This window comes from Dipodomys spectabilis, unplaced genomic scaffold, assembly GCF_019054845.1.
Source record: "Dipodomys spectabilis isolate Male_0828 unplaced genomic scaffold, ASM1905484v1 ptg000273l, whole genome shotgun sequence".
Classification (NCBI taxonomy): Eukaryota; Metazoa; Chordata; class Mammalia; order Rodentia; family Heteromyidae; genus Dipodomys; species Dipodomys spectabilis.
In genome coordinates, this window is record NW_024870950.1 from 8,801,305 (window position 1) to 8,813,377 (window position 12,073).

General features: G+C 45.2%; 1 protein-coding gene across 2 annotated transcripts in view; it reads right to left on the reverse strand.

Moving 5' to 3' along the window:
- The window catches only part of Nfatc3 (nuclear factor of activated T cells 3), a 68,908-nt gene extending 59,404 nt beyond the window's left edge, over positions 1 to 9,504 (reverse strand). For both annotated transcript variants that reach the window (XM_042700873.1, XM_042700874.1), the window contains exon 1: positions 9,334 to 9,504. In XM_042700873.1, coding sequence (XP_042556807.1) covers positions 9,334 to 9,436 — 103 coding nt within the window. In that variant the 5' untranslated portion in view covers positions 9,437 to 9,504. The remainder of the gene's footprint in view (positions 1 to 9,333) is intronic.
- Positions 9,505 to 12,073: the final 2,569 nt, after the last annotated feature.

Consider the following 12,073-nt stretch of genomic DNA (forward strand, 5'->3'; position numbering starts at 1 on the left):
GGCTTAGGCTCTGTCCCTGTACTCTTCAGCTCTAGGCGAGTGCTCTACTGCTCGCGCCACAGCGCCACTTCCCCATTCCACTTTTAACTAGCAATAATGAAAAGGAAATCAGTAATGCAAACCATTTCTTAAAAGACTTGTTTCTGTGTAACACATCAGTATTTGTGACTTTAGAAAAACAGTACAATTTCTCACTAAAACTTCACACACATACAAAAAGAACCTCAAAAGCACAGCTTGGTTTATTAAAAAAAAAAAAAAAAACACTATAAATTTAAGAAAAAATTGTAGTTACTTCAGCAAGGCAAGCCACAATAAGTTGCTTCTACAACTCAATGAATACTTTTAATGTTTTAGACACAAGCCTTAACTGAATCCCTTACAATTTCTTAGCTATTTACATAATAAACAAGTTTTAACTTTTATTTTGTTTAATAAAACAACCACAATTTAACCGCTAGGAAATGTTCACAAAGCATGACAAAATATCTCTTCTATATTGGCAAATGGAAAACCTTCGAAAACACAGGAATATTTAACTTCTCACACTGAGCAATGTTTTTAATAAATAACACTGACATTTTTCCCTGGATTTTTCCTCATGTTCACTGAAATGCATTTACTCACAAATCTCCATCATAAAACTTCTTCTGAAGCCGGGCACTGGTGGCTCACACCTGTAATCCTAGATACACAGGAAGCTGAGATCTGAGGATCACGGTTCAAAGCCAGCCCGGGCAGGAAAGACGGTGAGACTCCTATCTCCAATAAACCACCAGAAAACCGGAAGTGGCGCTGTAGCTCAAGTGGTAGAGCGCTCGCCTTGAGCTGAAGAGCTGAGGGACAGTGCCCAGGCCCAGAGTTCAAGCCCCACGACTGACCAAAAAAAAAAAAAACTTCTGAACGGAGGAGGAGCATTGGGAGGGGAAAACTGGAAGAAAACAAACAAGGAAAGAGGTGACATTGTTGAAAAAGAAATGTATTCATTACCAGACTTATGTAACTGTAACCCCTCTGTACAACATCTTTACAGTAACAATAAAAAACAAAACAAAACAAAAGACCTCTTCTGAAGCCAGGCACTGGTGGCTCATGCCTGTAATCATAGCTACTCAGGAGGCTGAGATCTGAGGATCCCAGTTCAAAGTCAGCCCAGGCAGGAAAGTCCATGAGACTCTTATCTCCAATTAACTACCAGAAAGTTGGAAGTGGCACTGTGGCTCTACTTGCCTTGAGCAAAAGAGCTCAGGGAAAGTACCCAGAGTTCAAGCCTCACAAATGACAAAAACAAACAAACAAAATAAAACAAAAAACACAGCCTCTTCTTCAATCCCTAATCAGGAAGGGTGTCAAAGAAATAGAATATTTAAACTATTCTCCCAAGTAGTACAATGAAATTACCTGTCAGCAAATATATATATTACACCTAATATTGTATCCAAGTGTAAAGGAAAACTGGCTTGTGGTGTGAAAATATGGACTATCAGAAATCAAATGCTCCTCTATAGCCTAGCTCCAGTAGTTTACACTTGTAATCCCATCTCCTCAGGAGGCTCAGGTCTTGGGATTGCAGTTTGAAGCCAGCCCAGGACCTTAAACCTCTCATCTCCAATTAACCAGCAAAAAGCCAAAAGTGTGGTTAAAGCTCTAGTTGTAGAGTACTAGTCTTGAGCACAGAAGCTTAGGGACAGCATCTAGGCCCTGAATTCAAGCCTTATATGAAACAAAAACAGACAAAAATGATTTTTTTTTAAGTATAAAACCAAATATTCTAAAATCTAAGTAGCCACCAGCATCCAACTTTTGTTTTTGTTTTTGTCAGTCATGAGGCTTAAACTCTGGGCCTGGGCACTGTCCCTCCCTCAGCTCTTCAGCTCAAGGCTAGCACTCTACCACTTGAGCCACAGCACCACTTCTGGTTTTCTGAGTGATTTATTGGAGATAAGAGTCTCACAGACTTTCCTGGCTTTGAATCTGGATCCTCAGATCTCAGCCCCCTGAATAGCTAGGATTATAGTGAGCCAGGGGAACCCTGGCAAGCATCAAACTTTTTTTAGTGTTTCAATTTACAACTACATAGAAAAGAGTTTAAGAAAGAATAGTTTTTTGTATTTTTTTTTTTTGGTAAAGATACAGTACAGAGGGGTTAGTTACATGAGTAAGGTAATGAATACATTTCCTATGGAGCATTGTTACCTCCTCCTTTGTTTTTCCCTACTATCCCTTCCCTCCCCCACCCCCCTACCCGTTTTAAACATAGTATTTTGTACATCTCATTGTTACAATGGGTCAACCTGTATCCTTTAAGCATTTTGCTATTTCCCTTCACCTCCCCAAATTGGGGAAATGTATATATAAGATGCAGGGGACTGGAATCAAATACAGTGAAAACGGGGGTTATATACACACACACCAGCAAGAGAGATAAAACCTCTTATGTCCCTATCTTGGGGTTCATTTCATTTAGCATCATCTTATATGGTCATATGTACATAGCTTTTGGACTTTTCTGCTTGTCCTAGACATATACTATTTATTGCAAATAAGGGAATAATTTTTTTTTTGTCCGTCGTGGGGCTTGAACTCTGGGCCTGGGCACTGTCTCTCCACTCTTCAGCTCATGGTGAGCGCTCTACCTTTTGATCCACAGCAGCACTTCCGGTTTTCTAGTGGTTTATTGGAGATGACAGTCTCACAGACTTTTCTGCCCGGGCTGGCTTTGAACTGTGATCCTGCCTCCTGAGTAGCTAGGATTACAGGTGTGAGCCACTGGCTTGTCTGGCTAGGCACCAATGGCTCAAGCCTATAATCCTAGCTACTCAGGAGGCTGAGATCTGAGGATCACAGTTCAAAGCCAGCTTGTGGTAGGAAAGCTCAGGAGAGGGCCTCAATTAAAGTGACAAAATAAACGGGGCACCAGTGGCTCATGCCTGTAATCCTAGCTACTCAGGAGGCTGAGATCTGAGGATTGTGGCTCCACGCTAGCCCAGGCAGGAAAGTCCATAAGACTCTTACATCCAATTAAACCACCAGAAAACAGGAAGTGGTACTGTGGCTCAAAGTGGTAGAGCTCAGGGACAGCACCCAGACCCAAAGTTTAAACACCAGGAAAAAAACAAACAAACAAAAAACACTTTCTATTATGTTCTAAGAGGCCAGCTGATTTCCCAGGTACTAAATTAAGTCAAAGATATCAAAACAAAACTATATACCAAAAGCCTATATGAATACATAAATCCTCAATAAAAAGTTAGTAAAGCCATGGGGCTGGGAAGGTAGCTCAGTCATGAAGTGCTTGCCTTGCATGCATGAGGCCCTGAGTTTGATTCCTCAGCACCACATAAGCAGAAAAAGCCAGAAGTGACACTGTGGCTCAAGTGGTAGAGGGCTAGCCTTGAGCTGAAGGGCTGAGGGACGGCACCCAGGCCAGAGTTCAGGCCCCATGACCGACAAAAAAATAAAATAAAATAAAAAAGTTAGTAAACCAAACCAGGTGCCAGTGGCTCACACCTGTAATCCTAGCTACTCAGGAGGCTGAGATCTGAGGACTGCAGTCCCAAGCCAGCCTATGCAAAAAAATCTATGAGACTTGAACAAAAGAGCTCAGGGACAGCACCAGAGTTTAAGCCACACAACTGACCAAAACAAGTTCAAGGATAGCACCCAGGCTTTGAGTCCAAGCCCTAGGACCAATATACACACAAATTGGCTTATCAGATATATGTGTGTGTGTGTGTGTGTGTGTGTGTGTGTGTGTGTGTGTGTGTGTGTGTGTGTGTGTGTGTGTGTGCGCGCGCTTGCACTGGTGTGAGCTCACACCTGTAACCTGAACTGGGAGGATCCTGGTTTGAAGCTAACACCAGGCAGAAAAATCCAAGATATTCCATTTTCAACAAACCAGCAAAAAGCAAGGCAGGAGGCATGATTCAAGTGGTACAACACTAGTATTGTTATTATTGTCCCTCCCCCCTCCCCCCAAGAGATTATCACCTCTGAAAGAGAACAATGAACTAAGACAGTGCTAAGAGTTTTAAATACACTACACAAGGTTTGTTTTAAAGTGATCTAGGTAGGATGGTACACGCCTATAATCACAGCACTCAGAAGACTGAGGCAGGAGGATCTCTAGAGGAGGCTTACTTGGGCTACACAGTGAGACTCTGTCACAAAACCAAATAAATACTACAAAACTACCAAATAAATTGCCTGAGACAGTAAAATTATAATGAACATATGAATCAGATCTCCAAGTACCAAATTAAAATAAGTTGTACTCTAAGGCAATGTCACATATGAAACATGTATAAGAATATTTATCTGGGAAGTGGCGCTGTAGCTCAAGTGGTAGAGCGCTCGCCTTGAGCTGAAGAGCTGAGGGACAGCGCCCAGGCCCAGAGTTCAAGCCCCACGACCGACAAAAAAAAAAAGAATATTTATCTGATAAGAATATTTATCTCATGGGGCTGGGAAGGTGGCTCAGTGGTAGACTGCTTGCCTTGCATGCATGAGGCCCTGGGTTCGATTCCTTAGCACCACATAAGCAGAAAAAGCTGGAAGTGGTGCTGTGGCTCAAGTGGTAGAGCGCTGGCCTTGAGCTGAAGAGCTGAGGGACAGTGCCCAGGCCCAGAGTTCAGGACCCACGACCAGCAAAAAAATATATACATATATCTCTTATAACAAAGTAAATTTCTTACTAAGATACATTATTATATCTATTTCTGCTCTCTTAGAAAAGACACTACAGCCAGACACTAATGGCTCAGTTTTAATCCTAGCTACACAGGAAGCTGAGACCTGACGATCCAAGTTCAAAGCCAACCCAGGCAGGAAAGTGTGTGAGACTCTTATCTCCAATTAACCATCCAAAAACCAGAAGTGGAGCTTTGGCTCCAAGTGGTAGCCGTAAGCAAAAAAGCTCTGGGACAGTGCTTGGGGCCCTTAATTCAAGCCCCACAATCCACACCAAAAAAAAAAAAGAGGAGAATAAGGAGGAAAAGGAGGTGGAGGAGGAAGAAGAAGGAAGAAGGAGAAGAAGAAAAGACACTACATACCTTATAGTACATAGCCTTCATAGCCCCCCAGTGATTCTGAAGCCTGACCAGGCAGAAAAATCCAGGAGATTCTTATCTCCAAATAACAAGGGGAAAGGCTGGACTTATGGTGGAATACAAGCTGTGAGGGGTGGGAAGCTCCACCAGCAGCAGAAGGACCTCAATGTAAACCCCAGTACAAACATAAAAAAAGTCACAAATCTATTCAATGTTACCAAATGCACCTTGAATAATTTAATGTACACTCAAACAAGCTTGCTTAGGGCACTTGCTAAATCCAGTTCCTTAGCTTGTCATCTCTCTACTACCTCCTCCCACCTAATATTTTTCAAAATCTTTTCCCTCTATTGAAATTTAAGTGTACCCCCAAGTACTTTCAAACCTTCTGACAGAAGGCCAAAATTAACAAGAGCTGCTATTTTATGGAACCAATAAAATCCAAAGATCTCAAACAATGTTCATCAACTTCCTCTATCACAAAAAAACAGTGAGGGCTGGGAAGGTGGCTCAGTGGTAGAGCGCTTGCCTTGCATGCATGAGGCCCTGGGTTCAATTCCTCAGCACCACATAAGCAGAAAAAAAAAAAGCTGGAAGTGCCACTGTGGCTCAAGTGGTAGAGCACTAGCCTTGAGCTGAAGAGCTGAGGGACAGCGGCCAGGCCCAGAGTTCAGGCCCCATGACCAGACCAAAAAAAAACAAAAAAACAAAAAGACAGTGAATATTGACTCAAAACTTTAGTATTTATTCATTAATTTAACAAATACTAGGTGTCAAATATATAAAGGTACTGATAATACAACTACAAACAATGTTCAGGCCTTGTTTTTTCTCTCAAGGAAATTACATTCCAGAGAGGAAGAAAATCAAAAACAAACACACTAATACAACCCAACAACTATTTGAATTCTAATCAAGCAATTTTATTCTCATGACCTACTTGCCTGCACATAACTTCCTAAAAGCTTTCAGTTAATACACTTGACTACTTCAAACTAAATCCTGTATTCACAATTACGCTTATTAAAATAAAAACTAATTTTGTGAAGCTGGGTGCTGGTGGCTCATGCCTATAATCCTAGCTATTCAGGAGGCTGAGATCTGAAGATCAGGGTTCAAAAGCCAGCCAGGGCAGGAAACTCCGTGAGACTCTTATCTCCAATAAACCACCAGAAAACGAGAAGTGGAGCTGTGGCTCAAGTAGTAGAGTGCTTGCCTTGAGCTAAGGAGCTCAGTCAGGACAGTACCAGGCCCAGAGTTCAAGTTCCAGGACCGGCCAAAAAAAGACTACAAAAAACCCCCACTAATTTTGTGAATAAAAAATTCCAATAACGCCGGGCGCCGGTGGCTCACGCCTGTAATCCTAGCTACTCAGGAGGCTGAGATCTGAGGATCGCGGTTCAAAGCCAGCCCGGGCAGGAGAGACCGTGAGACTCCTATCTCCAATAAACCACCAGAAAACCGGAAGTGGCGCTGTAGCTCAAGTGGTAGAGCGCTCGCCTTGAGCTGAAGAGCTGAGGGACAGCGCCCAGGCCCAGAGTTCAAGCCCCACGACCGACAAAAAAAAAAAAAAAAAAAAAAAAAATTCCAATAACTTAGCTCTGATGTTCGGAAATGCCAAGGGTAGAAACAACCCATCAATGGATCAAGGGAACAAATTGTGATGTGTGCATTTATTTGTGTGTGCAGAAATGGAGATCCTTTTTTTCTTTTTCCTTTTCCTTTTTTTAGGGGGAGTGCCAGTACTGGGACTTGAACTCAGAGCCTGGAAGCTATATCCTTCAGCTTTTTCACTAAAGGATAGCACTATACCAGTTAAGCCACAGTTCTACTTCCAGGTTTTTGGTGGTTAATTTCTGCCAGGGCTGGCTTCAAACAGGGATACTCCTCGGCATCCTGAGTAGCCAGGATTACAGATGTGAGCTACCAGCACCCATGCAATACCAGCACCCATGCAATACTAAATTTTTTTTTGGGGGGGGGGGGGAAGGTCTGATCGTGGGCCTGAACTCTGGGCCTGGGCGCTGCCCCTCAGCTCTTCAGCTCAAGGTTAGCGCTCTACCACTTGAGCCACAGCGCCACTTCGGCTTTTTTTTTCCTGCTTATGTGGTGCTGAGGAATCGAACCCAGGGCCTCAGGCATGCAAGGCAAGCGCTCTACCACTGAGCCACCTTCCCAGCCCCGCAATACTAAATTTTAAATGCCACTAAAATGTTCATTTTAAGATGATTTATTCATTCATAAGTATTTCAGTTAATTTTCTTTAGAAACTTTTAAAATTACATGCCAGACTATTTCAAATGAACTTCTAGTTGCAAATGAAATTGTTTATGTTCACATATGGAAATTATATACAAATCAACTTACAAACTTTAATTCTTTCTAGACTTTCTGTGTGCCAGTACTGGGAGTTGAACACAAGGCTTGGTACTCTTTCTCCCTTGGCCTTCTTGCTCAAGGCTAGTGCTTTATCACTTGGATCATGTCTCCAATCCAACACTTTGCTAGTAAATTGGACTAGCAGACTTTTCTGCTGGGGCTCACTTCAAATCCTCCCAGGTCAGGCTCCAGGCCTCAGCCTTCTGAATAGGCATGAGACACTGGTGCCTGGCTCTTCTAGACTCCCTTTAAGTATCAAAATGTTTTTCTTTAGCAAAATGATCTAAAAAGCTATTTTCATGGTTCTTAAATGTACTTTAATAACTTGAATGTACATACAATTCCTACTTAAATGTTGACATTCTTTTATTATTTATTTTGGTTCACACTTTCATTGATCTGTTTAATATATAATGTGCTCCAACCAAGCTTATGCCAACAGAAGTTTGCCAATTATATTATATATAACACTCATTAAGCTACTTTGTCCAGTTTCAATAACCTAAGTACAATGCCATTCTCTCCAAAAATAACAGCTTTCTTGCTTCTTAATTTTAAAATGCATCACAATTCCATCTGCCTATAGCATGTAATTTATGTTATGTGTACTTTCCAACTATTTCTTTCCCCAAGTCCTTGAGAAGCTTCAGTTCTCTATGCACCAGCAACATTATAAAGTATCTAATATTACCTTCAAAACAGTAAGTGCTCAAATGTTAGTGGAACTGAAAATAACTGCATCCAACACATAGCTATTATAAATTATTTATTAAGTTGAAAAAGACATCTAAGGTATAAAGACTAAAAGTGAACTGATAAAGCAAATAATATACTGCCCAGAGAACCTTTTGACTTCATGGTCACCTAAGGTTTTCAATGCAATTCTGAAATGATCTACTGAACATCAATATGAATATTAAATAATTCACCTAATTCCCAGAAAGAATAAATGAGAATTAAACATCTTTTCCTTTTTTTAATGTTCGCTTGCATTTGTAATAGGGAAACTGAACTTGCTGAACCACAATATTCCAAACCAGGTCACCGGAGAGCTCCAAGTCCCCAGTCATCCTGTTTCTATTTCCTGATTGGTCTGACCTGCCAGAATAATGGTGCTCAGCTTTTCCAATTTACGATCCCCTTTAAAATATCAGCCGAGAAGAGTTTTTTCCTTAAAACAACTGACTCCCATAACTTTCTAGAAAAATAAGAAAGGGTGGTGTTGTTGTTAAAAAGAAAATCTGAAAGGCTTTTGCTCAGGCAAGGAAACTGTTTCCAGAAGTCCCGTTAACGTTACACTTCGAAGTCAGCATGGCCCATAAACGTGTACAATTTTAAGTTAGCCGAAAACAATCTCCCAGCAAAGCAGATTTCAAGAAATAGGTATACGAATTTAAAAGGGTCCCTATACACCAAGAATGTGCATCTTTTATATATATATATATATATTTATTTATATATATATATATATTTTTTTTTTTAACAAACTAAAACAGATGATGAAGACCCAAGTGGACCTACACTTTACAGGGGCATTTTCTCTACACCACGCTGGCAAAGCAACGACTAACAGACACCACTTGGGCCGAGGCCCCGACCCTCAACCTCCAAACTCCGAGCGTCCTCCGGCCTTTAACGTCCCGGTCTGGAGTTCTCCCCAACTCCCCCCCCCCCCCCCCCCCCCGCCCCAGTTCACTTGTAGCCAAGCCCGAGGCCACTTCCACGTCGCAGCGATCCACACGCCTCCTCCTGGAATTCAATCCATCTTCACTCGCCACACACACACACACACACACACACACGCACGGGGTTACCGGTCCCCGGACAACCAGGGACCGGAGAAAGGACGGGCTCGCGTGAGGAAGGAGAGGGGACGCTCCACAGTCGCGCCCGGCGCGAAACCCACCTGCAGGCCGCGAGCCCGGGGGCGGCGGCGCCGGCGCCCCGTCCTCGCCGAAGACGAGTTTGAAGTCGAGCTCGTCGTGGGCGCCACAGTTTGCAGTAGTCATCGGCGTGGCCCGGGGTGGTGCGGCTCCTCCTCAGGCGCAGGCGGCGGCGGTGGTGGCGGCGGTGGTGGTGGCGGTGGCGGTGGCGGCGACGGCGGCGGCTCCTCAGCGCCGCTTCATGCCGGGCCGCTCCGGCCAAGAGGTCGCCGCTCCACCGCAAACTTTCCGGGCGGGGCCCGCAACACCACGCGCTCCGTTCCGAACTGAAAAGCTGGCCGCGCGCCGAGCCGCACTGGGAAACTCCAGCACTGCTAGTCGCGGGTGCCTAAGCCGCCACCGTCGCCTGAGCCAAAGTTCCCCGCCCCCCAACTGTGGCCGCCGCCACCGCCGGCGCGCTCCCGCGCCGAGCCGCGCACCTGGCCCCGCCCCCTGTCGCGCTCCCATCCGGTGGAGCCGCCCATAGGCCACTGGAGGCCCGGCGGCCCCGCTTTCGGGCCCCGCCCTCTCGGTGACCTATCGCGCGACTCCCCCGGAGTCGCTCGGAGGAGGAAGTCACGTGAGCACCGAGCGCTGTCGAGCCCCGCTTCCTCTCGGGAGCTGTAGTTAGGCCTGTAATTCTCTCTGTGACTACTACGGACAGACGAGGGTTTAGCTCTCCAATTGGATTGGGGTGTCCACCACAGGCCAATTGGAGAAGACCCCTTTCCTTATTGGGCGGAGTTCACGTCGAGGCTCGGGAGCGTTGGGATGTGGAGTTTGGTGGTGCGTGGCGGGGCAGTTATTTACTCCGTAAGGTTGAGTTTAGGGAATGCATCGAGGCCCCCGGGATTACTTGGACACCACCTCCCACACCCACATTCCTCCATCCTAACCTCAGTGGCGGTATCTCGACCAAGCCCCTGAAAGGTTGGTGGTGGAGCCTAGGGAAACCTGTATTGTGCGTTGTTGTGTCTCATCTTGCAAACCCACCCCTATGGGGCGGTATCCCTACCATGTAGGCCAGGTCTTTGTTGCCAGACCAGCTGTTCTGTCCCTGGCTTACAGGTTGGGCAGACTAGGGAAGTCACTTCTGAACACACCCCTCGCAGCTTATGACTTCTGATGCATAGCTATGAAAGCAGGAGATATCAGACCCATAGCTGCCAGTGACTAGGAAGTGACACTGCCTGAAGAACGGTTTTTTTGCCCTTGGCTCCCTCCCCAAGGGGCCTCTCTTCCCCTGAGATGGCCTAAGATACCATCTGGGGTCTGGGGACTCTGAGCCTGGCTTGTTTACTTAGGACTCCTCCAAGGTGCATGATTACACAGGGAGTTGGGAGACGCAGCAGTAACGGCCTCCCCCAGCTCCACATCCCAGGCTCTGGGCCCACAGGGCTTAGCATCTCTTGATGAGCGTTGCTGGAGAAACTCAAGGCACTGTCTCAAGGACTTGGGTGCAAGTAAGAGGTCTCAAATGCGCCGCTGGGTGCTGGTAGCTCATGCCTTGTAATCCTAGCTACTCAGGAAACTGACATCTAAGGATTGTGGTTCAAAGCAAGCTCGGGCAGAAAAGTCCCCATGAGACTCTTATCTCCAATGAACCACTCAGAAATCTGTAAGTGGCACTTTGGCTCAAAGTGGTAGAGTGCTAGCCTTGAGCACCAGAGCTCAGGGATAGCACGCAGGTTTGAGTTCAAGCCCCATAACTGACCAAAGCTTAGCTAACTCACCTCCATTCCTACAAAACTTAAAGCATCCTCCTCCTCATCCCTCTCTGTATGTCACCCAGGTTGTCATCTGGATTGAGAAAAATGGACCTTTAGCCCCCCCACCCCACCCCTCTGTGAACCAGAGCCTGAGCTAGTCAGGCCAAAGGGGAGGTGAGGTAGAAGAGAGACAATGAATTGTCAGCTCCTCATTGGGGAGGAACCATAAGAAGTTGTAGATACTATGGAAAAACCCATTTGTTAAATGCTTGGTGGTACATGTGTGTTCTCAGGAGAATACATCATGGGCAGGGTTTCTGATCTGGGGTAAAACTCAGACTCTAATATGGAGTAATGAGGGCTGAGGCAGACACCATTAACAAGAAGCAAGTAATCTTTGTAAGAAAAGCAGCAATGGCTGCCCTATCCCACCCTGCCCACACATACCAATATACTCACTCTTTTTCTCCCCTTTCCCAGGTTACAGGGCCAAAACCTAGTCCCATGAACTTTTCTTCCATGTTTTTTGTTTGTTGTTATTGTTGGTTGTTTTTTTGGCCAGGGTTGGGACTTGAACTCAGGGCCTGGGCACTATCCCTGAGCTTCTTTTGCTCAAGGCTAGCACTCTACCACTTAAGCTACAGCACCATTTTCAGCTTTTTCTGCTTATGTGGTACTGAAGAATCGAACCAAGGACTTCATGTAAGCTAGGCAAGCATTCTCTCACTAAGCCACATTACCAGCCCTTCAAGGTACTTTGAAAGCTCCTGCTGGTCATCTAACTTATCCTGGAGACCTGTGAAATATATGCCTAGGGGGACAGTGCAGTACATTGAACTCCAAGGTAGAGACTACAGGGGTTTCTGTATACCATCCCTCTCTTCTGCAGGAATGAAAGGCCTGAGAATCCGTGAAAACCATTTATTTACCAGCTAAGGCCCCACTGCTGAAGGCTCTTCAGTTCCTTGGAGCCATTGCATGATACAGCTTAGTCCAGCTCAGGCTCTTGCTTCAC